The sequence below is a fragment of the Macrobrachium nipponense genome, chromosome 21, assembly GCF_015104395.2.
Source record: "Macrobrachium nipponense isolate FS-2020 chromosome 21, ASM1510439v2, whole genome shotgun sequence".
Lineage (NCBI taxonomy): Eukaryota > Metazoa > Arthropoda > Malacostraca > Decapoda > Palaemonidae > Macrobrachium > Macrobrachium nipponense.
In genome coordinates, this window is record NC_087212.1 from 71,957,685 (window position 1) to 71,981,160 (window position 23,476).

At 41.4% G+C, this 23,476-nt stretch overlaps 1 protein-coding gene across 4 annotated transcripts in view; it reads right to left on the bottom strand.

Annotated features, from left to right (window-relative positions):
• LOC135198160 (uncharacterized) overlaps positions 1 to 23,476 on the bottom strand; it is a gene marked incomplete at its 3' end in the record, with an annotated part of 51,256 nt that overhangs the window by 16,720 nt on the left and 11,060 nt on the right. For all 4 annotated transcript variants that reach the window (XM_064225662.1, XM_064225664.1, XM_064225661.1 and 1 more), the window contains 1 exon segment: positions 18,247 to 18,460. In XM_064225662.1, coding sequence (XP_064081732.1) covers positions 18,247 to 18,460 — 214 coding nt within the window.

The window sequence follows — 23,476 nt, forward strand, 5'->3', positions numbered from 1 at the left end:
TAGCTTCAAAGGCTTCCTTGTTACAGTGGACCCCTCGTATTCGAGGAGGAAGTGTACAAGGCAACCTCCGGCGAATAGTTAAAACCCGCAAATACTTAGAATCCCCACTAAAAAGTGCTAATACATATAACTGCCAATCTTGAAAGTTCAAATACCAAATTTATACCTTAATAAATAATATCCTACTACAAATATACTACCCTATTACTGTATTAATCTTTGAAATTATATTATTAATATAATCTCAAAGTCATATATCTGACCATCAAGAGTGAAATTATGAATTACTTCTGGACAGAGAATAATAATGAAGAGAGAGAGAGAGAGAAAATAATGCCTTACGACTCAAACTCCTTCCCCTCCACCAATACGTATATCAAAAGTGTCATTTACTCTCTGCCCTCCTTTCTCGAAGTGAATGAAAATACTGCGAATCGCTACTTCTTTTATTAATCTTATTAATGTTTGAAAATTAGTTATTAGGTGAATCATTTATTTATCATACTACAAAACAAATATACATATGTAAATGAGAGAGAAGAGAGAGAGAAAGGGAAGGAGAGAGGATGGAGAGAGAAAAGAGAGAGAGATAGAGAGAGAGAGAGAGAGAGAGAGAGAGAGAGAGAGAGAGAGAGAGAGAGAGAGAGATCTTTATTGCTATTGTTTAATCTCATTAAACTTAACATTATCTGAAAATTAGTACTGTAAATTATTATTTTATGATAAAATGTAGTAGTACCCTTAAAGATATATACATACACTTCTAACACTTCTAGCCATAACAGAGGGAGAGAGTTACCACTATGACATATGTATCTTGTGGAGAGAGAGAGAGAGAGAGAGAGAGAGAGAGAGAGAGAGAGAGAGAGAGAGAGAGAGAGAGAGAGAGAGAGAGAGAGAGAGAGAGTTATCCTTATTTAAAAGAGTGAAATGTACCATAAAAATTCTCTCATCTCATTTAGACCTTACCTTACAGACTTTACAGCTCGTTCATGTTGCCCTAGGTCCCTCAGTGTGAGGCACCTTTAATGTCTACCAGAGAATTGCTAATGCATCTTCTGATATATTTTGCATCTTCTAATCCTGGATGGTCTGGGAAGCAGCTTAGATATTTGTCAAGCTTATTCTTAAGCACATCTACGCTCACTCCTGATATGTTCCTCAGATGAGCTGGTAATGCATTGAATAGATGCTGGTGCGTAGTGGATTAATGTCCTGTGTGCTTTCCTTAGTTTTCCTGGTATAGTTTTGGGCACTATTAATCTACCTCTGCTTGCTCTTTCTGATATTTTTTCCTCTATGATGTTTTTGGTAATTCCTTTTATCTTTTTCCATGCCTGTACAGGCGGTCCCCGGGTTACGACGGTTCCGGCTTACGACGTTCCGAGGTTACGACGCTTTTTCTTAAATATTCAATGGAAATTCCGTCCTGGGTTACGACGCTTGTTCCGAGGTTACGACGCTGACGCTTCCGACGCTCCGAGTTAACGACGCTTTTAAAAAACGCATGCTATGATAAAAATCCTTTATAGTTTAGCACAGTATATAATAAAAATATGTTTTTGGTTACATTACAACAAAAATTTTGAGGTTATGATGATTTTTGACACTTTTTTTTTTCGTATTTTTTTGAATTTTTTTAGTGACGCCGCATATGCGGAACTAGTTTGCGGGCGAATGAATACACTAGCTTGGGATGCGCAGTTTAAAACAGTCCAAAAGCGCAAATATAATGAAAAATCATTGCTTGTTTCCAGTACATAATTAAAAAAACTAAGTTTCTGGTTAGATTATAACACAAATTCCAAGGTTACGACGTTTTGTTATGCTTTTTTAACGATACCTCATATGCAGAACTAGTTTTTGAGCGGAGGTGCATAAATTAATTAACGCTATTAAACTGTATGGTAAATTGACCGAACAACGACCTCGGACGGTCGAGGACGCCAAGCGTAACAATACGAAAGGACGCCACTTCAATCGCGTGCCTGCCTGCATTCCACTAGGTTGTGTGCTGAGACGTTGCTGAAATTCCTTGCCATTTTCGCAAATTTACAATGGCTCCTAAACGCCAAAGTACTTCCTCGATGATAGTTCATCCAAGAAGAGGAAGGTCATCACGATGAAGGTCAAATATGACGTGATAAAGCGTTCGGAGAAGGGAGAAAACTAACACCGAAATAGGCCGTTCTTTAGGCTTGAGCAGGACCACGGTGGTAACCATTGTGAAGGATAAGGAACGTATTCTGAAGCATGTTAAGGATGCTGCACCGATGAAGTCAACGGTGATAAACGAGAAGCAACGTAGCCAGAGCATTGTTGAAATGGAGAAATTGCTCATGATCTGGCTGGAGGACCAGAACCAGCGTGTTCCCGGTGAGCTTAAGTGTGATCCAGGAGAAGGCTAGAGCGCTGCATGAGGCAGTAGTGAAAAAGTTGCGAAGGCAGTGCTGGTGGTGAATTTTCCGCGAGTAGAGGTTGTTTAACCGTTTTAAGGCTCGTGCAAATTTGCATAATGTGAAGCTGCAAGGTGAAGCTGCTAGTGCTGATAGCGAAGCAGCAGAAAGTTTTCCAGGTGGTTTGGCTGAGATAATTAAGGATGGTGGTTACACGGCTGACCAAGTCTTTAATGTGGATGAGACTGGATTATTTTGGAAAAGAATGCCAAATCGAACGTACCTTTCCAAGGAGGAGAAGTCAGCACCTGGCCATAAAGCTGGAAAGGAGCGACTGACTTTGCTGTTTGGGGCCAATGCAAGTGGTGATTTGAAACTGAAGCCCTTGCTGGTGTATTTGGCCGAGAATCCCAGGGCTTTCAAGGGCATTTTCAAGAGTCAACTCCCTGTGATTGGAAATCTAACAAGAAGGCGTGGGTTACCTTTAATGGTCTTCGAGATTGGTTCAATGACCATTTCGTGCCAGCAGTGGAGCGGTATTTGACTTCGAAGGGTCTGCCTTTTAAGGCCCTCTTAGTCCTGGACAATGCCCTGGTCACCCTTCAAATTTGAGCGACTGCATCCTAATGTGAAGGTGGTGTTACCTTCCACCCAATACCACATCGCTGATACAGCCAATGGACCAGGGAGTAATAGCTAATTTCAAGGCTTACTACCTTAGAAGGACCATACGTTTTGCTTTGAGGGCCATAGAAGCTAACAAGGAGTTGACACTGAAGCAATTCTGGAAGGGCTACAACATTGCAGATGCAGTGAAGAACATTGCAAGTGCTTGGGACGAGGTGAAGACGACCACTTTAAATGGGGCCTGGAGGAAACTGTGTCTACAGTTTGTGCACAGTTTTGAAGGCTTTGACCAGGCAGAAGACGTCGAGACTGTGACGAGGAAGATCGTAGGGCTAAGCAAGAGGCTGCAACTAGATCTTGAACCTGATGATGTAACAGAGCTGCTGGCTTCCCATGGAGAGGAATTGTCTGCAGAGGACTTACTAGAACTTGAACAACAAATGATTGAGGAAGAGGAGGCGGCACCAGAGCCAAAACCCAGGTCATTAACTGTGAAAGGCTTGTCAAGAGGGTTTTTACTCATCTGGAGAGAGCCTTGGCTTCTTTTGAGGCAGAAGACCCTAACGTTTCTAGGTTTGACAAAATCAAGAGAGGAATCATGGATTTGGTGAACTTTCTACAAGGAGACCCTGAAGGAGAAGCAGACGAAGAGAAGTGTGCAGTCCAGGCTTGACACTTTCTTTCACAAGTCTCCAGTACCACCACCACCACCTCCCACTCCTAGTCCTGGTAAGGAATTCTGACTGTTTTACTAATTTATGTGTTTACATAGTGTACATATTAAAATGTGTTAATTTTTTAATGTAACAACTAAATGTAAGAGTAAATTGTAACTTCATTAATTTTCATCATTTGTAATTTTATTGCAGAAGTGGTGACAGTTCCAGATCCCCCCTGTACTACCTGTGACAGTTCCAGATCTCCCTGTCCCTAACCTGTGACAGTTCCAGATCTCCTGTACTACCTGTGACAGTTCCAGACCCCCTCCCCTGTACCTGGACCCTCTGTATCAGCCCGCCCACCTGTACAATCAGGTAAGCAATTTCATTTTTCTCATTTTCATGTTGGAAATTGTTTACACCCTACATACATACGTACACTAACTTACATAGTGGTACAATGTGTTTGATGTTGCATAACCTTATTATTTTTTTTTTTTTTTCATTTCAGACCCTTTGATAGTGACAGTGACCCAGATGACCCTGAGCCTTTCCATGGTTTTGATGCCTCGCCCTATACATCAGGTAAGGAATCCTTAACAAATTTGTATAAAATGTTTTATAAATTGCTAATAGAAATTTTATTAAAAGTGTACATATGCTACAATTACATCCACCTTATTAATATTATTTATGTACCCCTTATCATTCTTTCCAGATGTAGATGTTCCCTCATCAGTTGATACGAGTATCACCTCTCCAGAGCCCAAATCAGTGATACAAGTAGTATCACCTCTCCCATTCCTTCAGTAAAAGAATTCTTCATTTTTTAGATATTGAACATACGTATTACACACTACATATGTCAAACAGTAATAACATGTGCAGTAGTTACAGTAGTAGTAACTATCATTTTATATATTTTTTTATCATTCCAGACTCCCAAGCACCTGCCCATCCCACTCCATAGCCCAGCCACCCACCCACTCTCATGTACCATCATGGCCATACCCAGTAAGCAAGCCAACCACTAGAATTTGGTAAGGACATTTTTTTTTATTAATGTTTTAATATTACATATGTAATAACCATGTTATGTATGTAAACATACATACTATAATCATATGTATTACATTATCATTCCAGACTTGCATGCACCTGGTAAAGGTGGACTTACATAAACCAGACCTCTACATAGCCTACATGTCTTCATTTTGCTGAAGGTAAGGAATTCTCAGTTGTGTTTAATGTTTGCATACGTACAATAAATTTTGTACACCTAAGTGGTTACATACTGTCCTTTAATATTAATTCTTCATTCCAGACTGCCCATCATCCTAGCCTGTTATCTGTGATAAAGCACACTGAAGTTAGGTTTGGAATGCATCCTTATCATGAATGCTCTACACCTCCACCTCCATCTCCCACAACCTAGGTAACAGCTTTGAGACTCACTAAAAGTTGGTAAGTTATGTAAGGAATTTCTAAATTAAGTTTATACTACATGTTATATGTGATATTAAACCACTGTATGGTGCATATTACTGTATGTAACTTACTATGCATAGAGTACTTACTGACAAAATTATTTTTTGTACATTCCAGAACCCCCTGAATGATGTAGGCTATGGGGCCACATAAGACTTTGTCCATCCAGGGTTACGTTGAATGCCAAATTTAAACTAAAGGTAAGGAATTAATTAACATACATTAACTCTTTTAGTACTCTTGATATATCTACAGTAATTAACATATGCATTCACAACTTTCTGTAGTGTATATTTTGTACACTAATTTTGTTACTTTTCCTTCCAGAACCAACATTTTTCACACACTCCAGGTTGTTACTACAAGTGTCATCAAGGGATAACTACAAGTAGAAGCACCATTTTTGGATGGAAAAAACCCTTCAGGAAAGTATACGTATCACATGTAACATGTAGTGTAACAAAGTATGAACAGTAAGGTTTTTTGACATACAGTAAGTACATATTACATACGTACATAAACTTTTTTTTACAGGAATTTCCAACCAAGTTTGATTATGTACATATGTACATGTTATAAAACCACTGTACGTATGGTTACTGTATGTAACTTACTAAACATACATAACATGACTTAACTTTGATACTTTTTTGGTACATTCCAGAAAAAACCAGGACCCCCTCCATGATGCAGGCTATGGGGCCACATAAAACTTTGTCCAGGGTTACTACATAACATAGCACGACAACTGTAAACTATGTACTACTGTACTAAAGGTAAGGAATTATACATAGTAGTAAACATACATTAAGTAAGTTTTATACGTACATACTAAAAAAAAGTGACCAAGATCTCTCACATGGGATAAGTGATCAAGGTCCCTCATGGAATTGGTACTGTACACTCCCTGCTGAACAGGGGGTGTAGACCAATCATTTACAATAATGCATACCAGTTGATATTAAACCACTGTATGGTGCATATTACTTGTATGTAACCTTACTATGCATAGAGTACTTACTGACATACTAATTCTTTTTTGTACATTCCAGAACCCCCCTGAATGATGTAGGCTATGGGGCCACATAAGACTTTGTCCATCCAGGGTTACGTTGAATGCCAAATTTAAACTAAAGGTAAGGAATTAATTAACATACATTAACTAAGTTTTATACATGTTATATATGTGATATTAAACCACTGTATGGTGCATATTACTGTATGTAACTTACTATGCATAGAGTACTTACTGACATACTAATTATTTTTTGTACATTCCAGAACCCCCTGAATGATGAATAGGCTATGGGGCCACATAAGACTTTGTCCATCCAGGGTTACGTTGAATGCCAAATTTAAACTAAAGGTAAGGAATTAATTAACATACATTAACTAAGTTGTATACATGTTATATATGTGATATTAACCACTGTATGGTGCATTATTACTGTATGTAACTTACTATGCATAGAGTACTTACTGACATACTAATTATTTTTTGTACATTCCAGAACCCCCTGGAATGATGTAGGCTATGGGGCCACAATAAGACTTTGTGCATCCAGGGTTACGTTGAAAGACAAATTTAAACTAAAGTAAGGAATTAATTCACATACATTAACTTTTTTACTCTTGATATAACTCAAAGTAAGGAATATAAACTAAAAGTAAGGAATTAATTAATCATTACATTAACTCTTTTACTCTTGATATCTATAATTTACATATTGCATTCAGGACTTTGTGTAGTATTTTGTACTAATTGTGTTTTATAACTTTTGACCTATTCCAGAGCTACCAGACTGGGATTTTAGTGTACTCCAGGATCTAACAAATACTACTACGAAGTGTACAGTGCATAATATAGTATTTAGTGTATAATCTAACCTAAGGATTAAGTGTAGTACATTGTGCATTTTTAGTGTCACAAGAGTTTAATAAAGAATTATACCTTCAAGAACCATCCTTTGCCATTGAAATAACCACACTACACATCATGCAATCTACTTGCATGTCACACAGGTAAGGTCTCTAACTTTTTCTTAGTTTAAGGCATATTTCCAAGTGTCGTTCCGGCTTACGACGATTTTCGGCTTACGACGCGCCTCAAGAACGGAACCCCCGTCGTAACCCGGGGACTGCCTGTATTACCATGTAGCGTTCTCTTCTCCTTTCGAAACTATATACTAATTTTAAAATCTGTAGTCTTTTCCAGAGGTCAAGGTCCTGAACTACTTCTATTCTAGCTGTAAAGGACCTTTGTACACTTTCTATTTGTGCAATATCCTTTTGGCAGTGTGGGTACCATATCATATTGCAGTATTCAAGTGGATTACATACATATGTTTTATAAAGGCTTTTCTTGTTTTGAAATGCTGGAACAACATTCCCATTTTTGCTTTACATTTTGCCAATAGTAATCCTATTTGATCATTGCATAACAGATTCCTATTCAACATCACACCAAGTTCGTAAACTGCTTCCTTATTTGTGATTGTCTCATTATTAGGTCCTCTATATGCATATAGCATTCCTTCTTTATCACCATAATTTATTGATTTTAAATTTATGAAGAGAGAGAGAGAGAGAGAGCGAGATAGAGAGAGAGAGAGAGAGAGAGAGGAGAGAGAGAGAGAGAGAGAGAGAGAATTATTATTTTTTTATTTAATATGTATATGATATAATTTAATCAAAATAAACTTACTAATAGTACGGTATTAATCACTATTTAGTATTTGAAAATTAGTAAATCATGAAAATAACATACAAATACACTAATTCGTGAATACTTATCGCCGGAAAAACCCACGAATAGGTGAAATTCCCTCAAATGTATGTTTCTCAGGAGGCCTTCAACATTATCCAACTTTATGCCTCATTACATTTTTTATTTACATTTACTACCAAAATCTCTGAGTCCATCATCAGCTCCTTTGTCCAGTGTTTATGAGAACTGGACCACCTACATCTGCATCTTCTGTTTTCTTCTGAAGCAAAAACTGCAATTTAGGCTAATTTTGATTAACAGGTTTTGTGTAACAAAAGTTGCTTTCAAAGCAAAACAAGTTTGGATACGAACCCACTGCCTTGCCTCCTTCCTGTTACTCCTATAGATGGGGATTAGTACAAAAGAATAAGTAATATGGATTGTGGCAGAAAGTGGAGTGTAGGTTGGGTATGCATGTTGTAATGAGCCTCAATAACACTGGTCTTGTTACAGCTATTTTATTGTACAACAATTTCTGTTTATTTTGCTTCTTTAGTCATTTACCATGTTTATGTTTCCCTTTTTTATTTACATATTTTTTTGTGTGAAACATTTGACTTTGCTTACTTGCTTCTACCACATCTTTGTATCTTAAGATAACTTCTTCATCCATGGAATCTTTGCTTCTTTAAATTAATGTTTTCATCATTACCTAAATTATCTTAAAAAACACTTTTCTGGGCTCAGTTCGTGTCGCTGCGTGAAATAATCCTTTAGTTCATTATTTCTAAGGTAAATGAGCTAACAAATACCAGAGAAAAACAATCAAAGATGTCAGTATACTGACTCGCTCACCTAAAATAAAAGAAGGGTGTTGGTATGGTAACTGGGGCGAGTGAGACCACTACCACGAACTTCTTGCCATTTAGAATTCTCCTATATCAAAACTCCCAAACGAGAGAGCCGATCCACAGGTCGAGGCGGCAACTACTACCACTACACCCCACGCCACGCCGATCGCCGCGCCTCTGGTGGCCATCCTTTCAGTTAGCGGACTAAGAACCACACGTGTTTTCTTTCGCTCTGTGTTTTTTGGATTTATCCTTTTCCCTACTTCGTGATGGAACGTGCAGCGATTGCAGCAGCTAAGTTAAGTGCCCTGAAAAGGTTTGGATTTAGTTTCGTTCCATCCAGGTGCTTGTATTTGCCGTTTTTTAGGTATAAATACGGGTTCCCGGTCTGGAGCATGGCGGCATTGTCCCGCCTCGTGTTCGGTTAGGTTCTCGGTCTTCCATACCTGGAACCTTTCCTTTTAATTTATTCAAGTGTGACTCTAGTCCTATTATTCATTTTTATTTATGCCATGTTACTTTTTACATCGTTTAAGAGGAATTAGCCTACCCCTGGTGTTAGTTCATGCATGCATGTCTGTCTACCTAGCGTAGGCATCTGAGTGTTTCCTTGTCCAGACCCTAGCCATTGCTCTCCTTACCGGCTTAGGCTAGCTCTGAGTGATAGACTTTCTTCCGAGTCAGTCGTGCACTCCTGGACGTCCTTTCTCTTTCACTCTTTGTTTTTTCCCCTACATTCATTTATCGATGTATAGTTATGTTCTGGTTAGCCTAGGGCATCTAGCCTTGTAGCCTGGGTCTCTGTGGTCCTATGGTCCACGTTAGTTACAGTTTTGTTGCATCCTCTCTTATCAGTTTTGTTGCATCATTCAGTTTTGTTGCACCATCCTGGTCAGTTTGGTTGCATTAGACCCTTGGCTTTCCAACCCAGTTGGTTGTGTTGTGTTATCGTACCTTGGTCCACTCTCGATCGCGGTACGGCTAGACGCCCGCCCCAGTCGCTTTCCCCCCTCCTCCTCTCGCTATAGAGTAGGAGGGAGGGATGATCTGTTCTCGCTCGCTCCATCCGGGCCCGGCTCCCTCTCTCCCTACGCGGAGGGAGTAGGGGAGCCTGGACAGACTTTTAGGCTGGGAGTGACCTTGTTCTTCCTCGTGCTCTGTGGTGCCTCGGTGTGGCGAGGGTTGAGGGGTTGGCCTCCCCCCTCCCTGGTTGCGCCGGCATCCGCGGTTGTACACGGGAACTGATTTCTTCCCTCCTCGTTTTTCCCCCCCCTGTGACGGCCGGCCTCTGCCCCGTCTACCCCGGCGTCCTATCGGTTATGGGAGGGGGCATGGTAGGCTCCGCCAACCAACGGAGTGGATATGTTTTCAGTTGGTCCTTAGCTTTCCATCGTTCCATCGTCTCCGGTGTTTGCCCCTTTGGGCATTCTTCCGGTAGCGTTGGACAGCGCCGCGCTTCGGAGTCATTCTCCGATTTTATTCTAGTTATGATTAAGTTAGTTTAAGTATTTTATCTTAAGCTTGGGTCCCTCCCCTGCCCTATGTTGGAAATTTCTTTTTATAGTTATATGTCATATACCTATTATTTATTTACCCTTGGTTTGTGAAATTTCCTCTTCCGGCTTACACCGGAGTTATTGTATCACCTATTTATCCCATAAGGTTCTCAGGGGAGGGGTTTATGCCCGATTTTCATTAATCTCCGGCATGCGGCGGAGTACTAGAGTAGCCCTGTGAGTGTTAATCTGATACTCATGTATCTTTCCACTTACAGGCTACCAACTGCCAGCATCCCGGCTGTAACGCCGTCTTGCAGGACCCCTGCGGTCAAGAGGTCTGCAGGACTCATGCTCCCTGCTCCACCAGCCATGCGGATCTGCAGGTCTGGTTTCATGAAGCTTGTTCCATCTGTTACGAGCTTGTGAGTCAGTTTTTGGATGAGGTAAGTACTTTGCTCATCAGCACATTCATGCAATATGAGTTCTGATATATGATTAAGCTTAAGTTCTCCTTAGTATAGTAGTAACTTTATGCAATAGAAGTTCTGATATATTGCTAGACTTAAGCTTAATTTAGTCTAATGGTTAGGGTTCACCTTTAGCCTTAAGTTTTAATAATTGCCATCTCCTTCAGGCTGCCGCAGTCAGGGAGACCGCTCTCGCAACCCTGAGAGCTTGGGTCGGCAGATTCGGAAAAATGCCGCTAAAGGACAGCCCTACATCTTGGAGAAAAGGCTGGCTGTCCTGTTGTTTCCCGGAGGCAAGTCGACGGGGTACATCGACCCTACTGAGGCAGCCTCGACGATCGCGACTATCCAACGTCAGGTGGAGCAATGCATGAAGGAAGGACCAGGCCAGGATATCTCGGCGGAAGTCGCCACCTTAGATATTAATGTAGAGCCTATGGTAGGTGTGGATGACTTATTGGTTGAGGTAGGTATGTTGGACGCTCAAGGGCTTCCCTTGGGCGTTCCTGGATCTTCTTCTCCTGTTCCTTCTTCTTCTTCCTTCCAAGGCTTTACGGGGGTGGAGCTCCCGTATAGTGCACCCGACGCCTCTGTGGTCCCCAAGGTGAAGGGCCACAGGGCGCAGAAAACCCTAAGCAAGACGTCGTCGTCTAAAAAGGACTTCTTCGTCGTCTTCAGCTCATAATTCTCTCCGGCTTCTTACCCGGAGCAGAGAGAGTGAAAGCGTCTACTTCTTCGGCTTCACTTCCTAAAGGGTCGAGGAGCAAGTCCTCCAAAGAGAGATCCCGCACTCCGGCAGAGTCAGCGGTCTCTCCTTCTACTAGGGTAGTTCCTTCGGGGACCTCATCTGCTTCTGCGCCAGCAAGTGGCTTTGATCCTGCTGCATTTTCCGCCGGGATGATGCAGCAGGTAGGAGATTTAGTAGGTTCTTTGAGATCTAGTATGGAGCAGATGTTCACCCAGCTGTCGGACAGGATGTCCACTCAAGAGAACCTCCTGTCTGGCTTTAATCAAGCTCCGCAAGCTGCTACTACAGCAGCTAGTGCCAGTCTTCCCTTCAACTCCCTCCATATGAGTCCCTCCCACCATTCTCCAGAGTAATCCTTGGAGAGGTAGCGTCTTTCGCCCCTTTCCAAGATGGTCTTATCTCCATCCCGGAGTGCGGAACTTGAAGGATTGAAGACTTCGAGTTCTACCCTGAAAATCTGCAGCCTCCTTTCATTGGATACGCCAGGCTGACGGAGTCAGCATTGAATAGGGAGGACAAGATCCCGAAGGAGACAGTTCTCTATAGTAGGGATCAGGCACAGAGGGAATGGCTCCCTTCCGCTGTTTGGAAGAATGGGACGCATTAATACCAGGCTTCAAGCCTTTAAGAGCCCATTCACAATCTTCACGACGGAAGAGGAAGCACCACTTTCCTTTCCTGACGAAGATTGCTAGCGTCACCATCCAAGCAGGCTTGAAAGGGGACCCTTTGCCGCAGTTGAGGGAGGCAGATCCCACATCTCTGCTCCCTTCATTTGGGGATATGTGGGAGGACTTGCCAGCCACCTTCACAGTGGGAAAGTTTAAACCGGACTGCGCTATGGACCAGTTCGGCGAGAAACTCCCAAGGCTTCCGGACAACCTCATCCAAACAGAGTTCGAGGCAAGGTCCAGGCTGGCAAGGACTCTGAACACAATGGTAATGACAGAAGTAGCGGCCCTTTCCTATGCATCTGAACTGCTCTTCAAGCTATTGACTAAATCACAGACTATACAGTCCAATCGGACTTGTATGAGTTTGTGGTTGCAAGAGTCAACTGCAGGAAACATGTCCTCCAGGAAGCAACTATTCGGCATGAGCCAAATAAGTTGCTTTCCTCCAACATCTGGGGGGCGGACCTCTTCCCGGAGTCAGCGGTTAAAGAGGTCCAGAATGAAGCTACGAGATTCAACCAAGAGTCTCAAAGATCGTTGGGGACCTTCTCTGCTAAGAGGAAGCAGGACTCGTTCTGGCTTAGGCAGGACAAAAAGCTGAAAAAAGTCGAAGAGGTTTCAACCCTACCAAAAGAAACCTCAACACTTTGTTCGGGCAGTTTCAGCTGTCCCAGTCACCCAACCAGGACAAGCTGCAGCAACAAAGGGCCAGAATCAACCTATCCTCCTGATCTCACCTCAGGCTCAACCATCCACCTCTTACGCTGTCTCCCCGGCGTTCAACCAAGTGTACGAAGGCCAGGCTTTTCAGCACTTCAACCGGTTTGCCAGGGGAAGTAGAGCCAGAGGAACGTTTCGTCAGAGAGGATCAGGCAGAGTTATCAACAGAGGAAAACACTTCCGTGGAGGTCGTGGAGCTCACCCCGCACAGCAACAGTGAGATCCCCAAGGTAGGAGGGAGGCTGTTCCTCTTCCGGCATCGGTGGGGGTTCGCAAATGGGCACAGTATTGTGTCAAAAGGTCTGGGTTGGAGCTGGATCAAGGGCCCCCCTCCACCCAGACCATTCCTTCAACTTCCATCGAAGGAATTGACAGATTATGCAGAGGAACTCCTTCAGAAAGGAGCAATATCGAGAGTCAAGCATTTAAAAAAATTTCAAGGTCGCTTGTTCAGCGTGCCAAAGAAAGGCTCATTAAAAAGAAGAGTAATCTTAGACTTTTGTTCCCAGTTAAACTTATCCATTCGCTGCCACAAGTTCAAAATGCTGACCATCTCGCAGGTACGGATCTTACTTCGCCGTGGGGCCGTCACCACCTCTATCGATCTTACAGACGCATACTATCATATTCCAATAGCGAGACACTTTCGCCCTTATCTAGGCTTCAAGCTAGGGGACCAGGCATTCTCATTCAAAGTGATGCCCTTCGGGCTGAATGTAGCTCCCAGGGTTTTATTCAATCGAAAACTAGCGGAAAGTAGTCGTTCAACAACTGAGGTCGCAAGGGATAATGGTAGTAGCATACCTCGACGATTGGTTGATCTGGGCGCCAACCGTCGAGGGAATGCCGCAAAGACACAAAAAAAGTAATTCAGTTCCTGGGAATATCTGGGGTTCCAGATAAACAAAGGGAAAATCAAAACTCACTCCGGAGTCCCAATTTCAATGGCTAGGCATCCAATGGGATTTATCCTCTCACAATCTGTCAATTCCAATGGCCAAGAGGAAAGAAATAAGAAGTCAGTAAAGCAATTTCTAAAGTACAAATATGCTTCAAGGAGAAACCAGGAAAGGATCCTAGGTTCTCTCCAGTTTGCTTCAGTGACGAACATCCTGATGAAGCCAACTAAAAGACATAAACCGGATCTGGCGCTCAAGGGCAAATGTCAAGATCGGGACAAGTTGTCAGCAATCCCGCAAATCCTTCGGAACCGTCTGCGTCCTTGGGCACAGATGAAGAATCTGTCCATGTCGGTACCTCTTCAATATCCTCCCCCGGTAATTACTATCCACACAGACGCTTCATTAAGCGGCTGGGGAGGGTATTCTCAGTTCAAGAGGGTTCAGGGAACTTGGTCACCACAGTTCCACCAGCTTCACATAAACGTATTGGAAGCCATGGCAGTGTTCCTGACCCTAAAGAGGCTCCTTCCACCAAAGAACTCTCATGTAAAATTGGTTCTGGACAGCGCAGTAGTAGTTCACTGCATCAACAGGGGAGGTTCCAAGTCAAGACATCTAAACCATGTCATGATAGCCATCTTTTCCTTTGGCGGACAAGTACAAATGGCATCTCTCCTCCACCCACCTGGCGGGAGTAAGGATGTGATAGCAGATGCTCTATCCCGGTCAGTTCCCTTGGAGTCAGAATGGTCTTGGACAACAGTTCGATCCAATGGATACGCCGGAGTGTCCCTAGGGTCTCCAAGTAGATCTCTTCGCTTCTCAAGCGACCACAAGCTTCCATCCTATGTGGCTCCCAACCTGGACCCTCTGGCATATGCCACAGACGCTCTGTCCATAGACTGGAACCAGTGGAAGAAGGTTTACATCTTTCCTCCAGTGAATCTTCTTCTGAAAGTTCTGAACAAACTCAGGACTTTCAAGGGACAAGTGGCCCTAGTAGCACCGGACTGGCCGAAGAGCAACTGTTATCCTCTGCTTCTGGAATTGGGTCTTCGCCCCCAACGGATTCCCAATCCCAGACTCTCTCAATCAGTACAAATGAAGACTGTGTTCGCTTCCTCAGGAATTCTCAAAGCCCTAACTTTATGGACTTCATGAAGTTTGCGGCTAAAAAAGATGCAGGTATAGATCCCCAGAATATCCTTTTCCTGGAATCAGATAAAAGGGATTCAACTCTGAGGCAGTATGACACTGCAGTAAGAAGTTGGCATCTTTCCTGAAGGAATCAAACTCAAAACCATGACTATCAATTCAGCTATATCCTTTTTTAGATCTTGTTTGGAAAAAGGGTTTAGCAGCTAGCACTATTACTAACGAATAAGTCAGCCTTGAAGAAGATCTTTCAAATGGGTTTTAACATAGACTTAACAGATTCCTATTTTTCGTCTATTCCCATGGCTTGTGCTAGACTTAGACCTTCTGTAAGGCCTACTTCTGTGTCATGGTTTTTGAATGATGTCCTCAAATTGGCTTCAGACACTGACAACTCTACTTGTTCTTTTAGAACAAGTAGAATTTCTCCCCTCAGGAGAAGTTCTACTCTCCCCGGATCGCAGCTTTTTTAGCTAAAAATAAAAGAGGATCCTTTATTGAGGTGGGAACCTTGGAAAGTCATTCCTCTTCCTCAAGACCCTTCTCTTTGTCCAGTAATGACCTTACGAGCCTTTCTGTCTAGGACATCCTCCGTCCTCTTCGGTCCCCTCTTTAGGAGAGAAAAGGGTGCACTTTATCAATTAAAGGCATAAGACAACAGATCCTCTACTTTATTAAACATGCAAACCCTGAATCTTTCCCTAAAGCACATGATGTCAGGGCAGTAGCCACCTCAATTAACTATTTCCAGCACATGAACTTTGATGATTTGAAAAAGTATACTGGATGGAAATCGCCGACAGTTTTTAAGCGACACTATTTAAAGTCCCTAGAATCTTTAAAATTTTCAGCAGTGGCAGCGGGAAACATAGTTTCTCCTGACACTGCCCAGTAGTTGTAGTTGAAGATCCAGATCTCCTTTCTACCTGCCTCATTTAACATTTCGTCCATCCTATCATGGTGCTCTACACTTCGCCTTTAGCCTTAGCTGCTTATCATAATGGCTTAGTGGGTGTCCCCTTATTTTTTTGCTAGGGTCACCCACAATTTTTGTATATATAAACTTATCGAGTGTGGTCCCCTTATTTTTATGCTAGGGTTCCACACTCTCATCTTACAATGGTTTTGATACTTGGTGATTTTTCAATAGTATTTGTGAATGTGAAACTTATCGAGTGTGTTCCCCTTATTTTATTGCTAGGGTTCCACACACACTCATCTAGTAATGTTTTGATGGATACTTTGTAATATTTTATATATTTATTAATTCCTTATATGTTTGTGAGTAAGTAATTACTATGGTTTAACTCACATTTAGAGATTAAGTGGACATGATTAGTTATAACTTTTATATATATTTTCACAAAGTCCCTTCTGGTGTTATTGTTTTATGTACATACCTTATTCTCTAAATTATAGTATTGTAGATTTAATTTTTGGTGTTATTGAGACCCTCTTTTATTTTCTTCAATCTTGTGCTATTTCTCTGGTACTATTTCACGCAGCGACACAAACTGAGCCCAGAAAAAGGATTTTGACGTACGAAAAATCTATTTCTGGGCGATGGGTTTGTGTCGCCCAGTGAAATCCCACCACTGCCCTGCCCTGCCGCCCAAGATTGCCTGCTAACTTCAGGATGGCCACCAGAGGCGCGGCGATCGGCGTGGCGTGGGGTGTAGTGGTAGTAGTTGCCGCCTCGACCTGTGGATCGGCTCTCTCGTTTGGGAGTTTTGATATAGGAGAATTCTAAATGGCAAGAAGTTCGTGGTAGTCTCACTCGCCCCAGTTACCATACCGACACCCTTATTTATTTTGGGTGTGAGCGAGTCAGTTATACTGACATCTTCTTTGATTTGTTTTTTCTCTGGTATTTGTTAGCTCATTTACCTTAGAAATAATGAACTAAAGGATTATTTCACTGGGAGACACGAACCCATCGCCCAGAAATAGATTTTTCCTACGTCAAAATCCTTTTATTTACCCTAGGTACATACTACTTATTTTTCTCAAGACCTCGAGTTAACATTAGGTTTGCTCTGCATGAAAAGCAGATACCAAGTATCAGACCACCAAGACAAGCACCTTAGTATTCGAAGATCAGCAGCAGCACTCATGTGATGGGCATCTGATGGCCCACGGGAAACACCACAAGAATGGGAACTCAGTGGTCTTGTAAAGACTGAACATGTCCTACCTCCTACTGATAAATTCTATTCCAGTTTCCTGGGAGGTAACAAATGTGTTGGTGTAAATAGGTTGTCAGTAAATAGTACAGCCTGAATGAATCCATGGTAATAGTAGCTACCTCTAATTAAGGTTCAGTTCCTAATTTTTACAAATTCAAAGTACAGGCAGCCTCCCCATTAGTGGCATTAGTTAACAGTGTTCCGATTTTAAGGCAGTTGGGTAACAACATTGTTAAACAGTTTTGGCGACAGTAAGTGATTTCAGTGTTAGTATGCAGTTTATTGGCATTAGTAAGCAGTTTATCAGCGTACAACAGTTATCTACCATTGACGTTCTGGTTACTGCTTTAAAAAATTTTAAAACATTAAAAATCAACTGCAAGAAGTTCTTTTAATTTTGATCACAACATGAATTAGTAAATCCAATTAAAATCTTTGACAATATTCTATCACATGAATACAGTACAACAAATGCTAATGTATGTACACATAATATAAATATATATTAAAGAGATGTGTGTGTGTGTGTGTGTGTGTGTACTATAAAGGTTTTGAAAAAAGGGACCAAAATAAGGAAATTACAGACAATAAAAGATTTCAGGTTAAGGCTTGAGTACACTGTCTGCAAACCAATGAGGTGAGACAGCAGCTTTCAAGGTCTCCTGGCTCACCAGTTAATCATTACTAACATGGTCAGTTGGAATTTAAGATTTGTTTTTCCTAAAAATATTGATTAAGTAAAGCTTACAAATCATAAGAAATAATAAAATACAGACACATTATTCATATATTACAATTACAGTAGACCTCGGTACTCACAGGGGATGGGTACCAGACACCCCGTGAATAGCTAAAATCCGCGAATACTTGAAACCCCTCTAAAAATGCTTAGATCTGCCTATTTTGATCATTGAAAAAAAAAAAAAAAAAAAAAAAACTAATAAAAATGCTTATACCTTAGTTTTTCAATAGTTTTATAACAAAAGGTGTATTTAGTCACGAAAATTATATGAAAATACAGTATAATTTGTGAATATTTCTCAGTGAAAAATACTGCGAATAGGCAAATTTTTTGCGAATAATATGTACATACGGTCCATAGAAAAATCTGCGAATAGCTGGGGTCCACTGTAATAAACTTGGCATTTATGACTTTATATAACCTACCTCATCCTCAGAAGGAAGGCTTATGATATTTTCCTCCGGCCTCTCTTCATTAGCACCTGACAGGCGAGCATTCACAGCTTCTGCAATAGCTGGATTGGCAGGGTGCAAGTGCATCACCCGTAATCGTAAACCTGGCCGGCCAACTTCAACCCAAACCCTGCCATCAGAATCTTGACCTAAATCACCTGTGACAATACCCACTGAATTGTGTTTCCTGGAAGTGAAAGTGATAGGAATGGCTGTTATTACAAAAATGGCATTTTTATAATAAAATAAAATTTTATACATACTACGTACTTACCAAGTAGTAATTACATACATAGCTATAGTTTCCACTTGTACAGCAGCTTAAATTAAAAATTTTGCAGGTAGCGCTTCAATATAGTTTGTGTAGGTAACAGCCCGTCCACTAACGGAATATTAGAATGAGTTAGCAAACAATCCTCATTTATTTATGCCTTATGTCCATCAAACGGGAGGAGGGTGGGCTCCCATTCTGCCCACTCATTCTGTAAATCCTTGTTAAGTATAAATAAAATTTCTTTTTATTATAAAAATGTCATTTTTATGTAAGTAACCTACCAAGTAATTACATAGGTGAATCCCACATTGACAGGAGGTGGGATAAATGGACATAGTATTCTACTTCAAAAATTAAGTCATGTAATAAATTTGAAATAGAAAAGTTGCTAGCACTGAATACAATGCTTGTTGCTCCTTATCAGTTAAGAGCCTGCAGTACAAAACTACAATTGGTTGTCGCTCGACTTTACCTCTAGTGATGTGGTGGTAGAGCCAAGGGTCACCTCTACTAAGTGGGAGCTTTGTAGTGATAGAGTATTCCGATGGCTACCAAAGCATCAGTGGAAGTTATGCAGCTAAAGAGTTATCCAAAAGCTAGCAAAACTTGAAAAGGTGCCCTTGCCCTGGGCACAGTACCAACATAAAAATCAACCTGAAAAACTGTCACCTACACTGAAATAACACCACGACGCATCCACTGAGAGTGGTGGGTGCTCCAGGTACTTTGTGCCTCCTAGATCCTAAAAACTCTATACCTCACTAGAAGGTGAAAAGATAAGAGAAAATCATATACTTCCTCCTGCCATATCATGCCAGTCCCTATCAAGTGGTACTGCAGAATTTTAAACACTGTTAAGCTGGCGCCAGTCTGGAGTTGGCACAGGTGAGTCATGGAAGATTGCAGATTGGTATAAATATCACTGGTGCTGGATTTCAGCTGGCACCAGGTGGCCTGGGCATCAGGCGAACTGGGCGCCCATTGAACTGCTAGGAGTTTGCAAATGCTGTAAGCTCTCAAGTTGGCACCAGACTGTAGCTGGTGCCATGTGAGCTGAGCACCGGAAGCCCGAAACTCTGGGCGCTGGGAGCTTTATAGCTGGAGCCAGGCTTGTAGCTGGCGCCAGGTGAGCAATAACTAATTTTCAAATATTAATAAGATCAATAAAAGAAATAGCAGTTCCCAGTCTTTTTATTCAATATATGTACTATTGGCAGAGGGGAAGGAGTGTTGCCCATAGAAGTTCATTTCAATCTTTTGATATTGTAAGGAGTTATTCTCTCTCTCTCTCTCTCTCTCTCTCTCTCTCTCTCTCTCTCTCTCTCCTTTTTCCTTTTTTCCACGCTGGTTCCCATTTTTATATGAGGTTGCTGTTTCGGATGAGCCGTTTCCATCTATTTCTATCCTGTGCTTCTGCCTCATCAATTCCCTTCTCATGCAAGTCTCCTCTCACAAAGTCCTTCCATCTTTCTTGGTCTCCCTCTTCTTCTTCTTCCTTGAACCTCCATCCCAATAGTATGTCTCCCAGCAGGGTCCTCATCTCTCCTCAACAGGTGTCCATACCATCTTAGCCTCCCCTCCTATGCTTTCTTTTGATATTTCCACCACCTTAGTCGACCCACTTATGTAGTCATTTCTGATCCTATCCTCTCTTTGTCACCCCAAACATCCACCTAAAGCATTCTCATTTCTGCCACATCCATCTTCTTCTCCTCTGTCTTTCTCATGCTTGCTGTTTCTGTACCATACAGCATTGCTGTTCTTACCACTGTCTTGTGAAATTTTCCTTTTAACCTCAGCGGTATTCTTTTGTCACAAAGAACTCCAGAGGCCACTCTCCAGTTGTTCCAGCCTGCCTGTACCCAATGTTTTACTTCTTCCATACTTCCTCCAGCATTAAAAAAGGATCCCAAATACTTAAACTTATCAACTCTATTTGTTCTCCACCAAGCTGAATACTTTCTCTATCATCCCCCTCATTGGTGGTACACATATTCTGTCTTAGATCTACTTATTCTCATTCCTCTGTCCTCCAGTACTTGTCTCCATCTTTCCAATTTCATTTCCAGATCTTCCCTGCTCTCTGCGCACAGAAAAATATAATCCGCATACAATATGTTCCATGGTACTGCCTCCCTTACTTCCTCTATTATAATGTCCATCACTATGTTGAAGAAAAATAGGCTCAGAGTTGACCCCTGGTGTAATCTTACTCTCACCTCAAAACCCTCTGTCTCCCCAACACTGCTCCTCACTCTGGTAAATACATTCCGGTACATCTCTTGTATCAATCGCACGTACTTCTCTGGCACCATCTTCTCTCTCAGACTCCTCCATACCTCTTGTCTCAGGACTCGGTCATAAGCCTTTTCAAGGTCAATGAATACCATTCTCTCTCTCTTCATTATTATTCTCTATGTCTCCAAAATAATTCATAATTTCACTCTTGATGGTCAGATATATGATGTTGCAATTCAATGCTCTCTCTCTCTCTCTCTCTCTCTCTCTCTCTCTCTCTCTCTCTCTCTCTCTCTCTCTCTCTCTCTCTCTCTGTTATTGGCTGTACGTATATATTTTTAATGGTAAAATGTTTATGAAGACTTTGAAATGATACTATATAATCTCAAAGATTAATACAGTAATAGGATAGTAATTTAAGGTATATTTGTAGCAGGATGTTATTTTTAAGGTATACATTTGGTATTTAAACTTTCAAGATAGGCAGTTATAAGTGCTTTTAGAGGGGTTCCAAGTATTCGCAGGTTTTAACTATTCGTGGGGGTCTGGTACGCATCCCCCACAAGTACGGGGGTCCAGAGTAGTATTCACTTTTCCATGGGGAACTTTCACCAATTTGTGGATTTTTTCTACTGACCATACCTCTCAAATTATTACTAATTTGCACTACTTATTCACCGATTTTTATGATAAAAATTAGTTACAGCATACTTATAATGTAATTTTGCATCTATTAAGCTCACTCTAGGTTGGGCCCCATACTGAGCATAATAGGCATCTGATTCTCTCTCCCTCTCTCTCTCACTGTCTAAGGGTAATGTAAGATGTGTATTTGAAATGATATTGTTGTAAAGATTTTTTATGATAGAGCACATTGTACAATGTTTAAAATATGTTTACTACTATTTCCATTTTAATTTCCAGTAAAAGCAGACTAACATTACCCTTACAGAGAGAGAGAGAGAGATTGTACACCTATTATGCTCAGCCCGGAGCCCAACCTGGAGTGAGCTTAATATACTAGATACATAACTACATTATAAGTATGCTGTATATATAATTTTTATCATAAAAATCAGTACTTAGTCACATACACAATATGAAAAAATACAGTAATTAGTGAATAAACAGTGTTGTTATAAAAAAAACAAGCAAATTAGTGATAATTTTAAACGGATTAATACTTCAATGATATGAGAGAAAAGGAGTCCAGCTCCCACTGGTGCACAAAGGAATGAAGGATACTTTTCAGAGGAAGGTCTGGACGAAGTCCTCTTGATCGAGTTTTAGAAGGAAAACTCAGTCTGCCTCTGCAAAAGGGCTTCTGTTGCTGCACAGAGACAGATTTAGTGACAAAACATGAAGGCTCTTTGGTGGATTTTGATGACTGAGCCAACAGGTCTTGTGTTGACTTTCTCTGTAAGTCAGTTGCTATTTCAATGAGCGTGGACTGAAGAAACATATACTATATTTGCATTCTTGAGATTCGCGGACTCATGTATTCGCGGATTTCTCTATGGACCGTATCTACCCATTATTTGCAGGAAATTAGCATATTCACAGTATTTTTCTATGGAAAATGTCCACAAATTACTGTATTTTCATATCAATTTCATGATTGAATGCACTTTTTCTGATAAAACTATTACAAAAACCAGGTATAAGTATTTTTAGTGGGTTTTTCTTGAGTTTGAACTAACAAAATAGGCAGTTCTTGGCTTTTTAATAGGGGTTCAAGTATTCTAGCTAGTCGTGGGGAGGGGGGTCTGGAAAGCATCCCTCGCAAATACGGGGGGTCCACTGTACTGCTAATTGATGGGCGAATAAAGTAACGCCAATTTCTTAACAAAAGTCACTCCCTTGGTAGTAAAAGAGCACCACAATTCTTTCTTCTTCAGTACTCCTACGGAGGAAAGGGCCACAAGCTCCATGGAGCCATCTCTTATGGCTTTATCTGTGCATGACAGTACACCTAGCCAGTCCGCAGAAAAATCCGCTGCCAAAGCACTTCAGTCCTCGATCTTCCTAGCAAGGGCCCTGACTGTCAAAAAAGTTAATTATATCTGAGTTTTACCAGACCACTGAGCTGATTAACGGCTCTCCTAGGGCTGGCCCAAACGATTAGATATTTTTACGTGGCTAGAAACCAATTGGTTACCTAGCAACAGGACCTACAGCTTATTGTGGGATCCAAACCACATTACATCGAGAAATGAATTTCTATCACCAGAAATAAATTCCTCTGGTTCCGCATTGGCCTAGCCAAGAATTGAACTTCGGATCAACAGATTGATAGCCGAGCGCAAAATCCACTCGTCTAATGAGGAACTATCCCTGACTGTCAAAGCGAGGAAACTAAAAACTTCAATATATTGAAGATAATCTTCAGCACGTGGTATAATTCTGAAGGGGCAAACAAGACCTTTGCTGATGAAAGGGCACGACAGTGGGCTGAGTCAATCAGACTCAAGATGTCACCCTGGGAAGAAGCAGCACCTCCCAAGGATGGGGCTTCTGTTGCATAAGACAGGTACCTCCTGGCTGTCAATCTCGACTGTGGAAAGGCAAAGGCGGCCTTCCCTTGCGCCCTTTTCATTGCGAGCCAATCTTCCACCTCCTTAAGCTCTTGATTGAAAGAGGATGAAAGGACCATCTTGGGAAGGCAAGAGCTATGATCCACTTGGTTTCTCA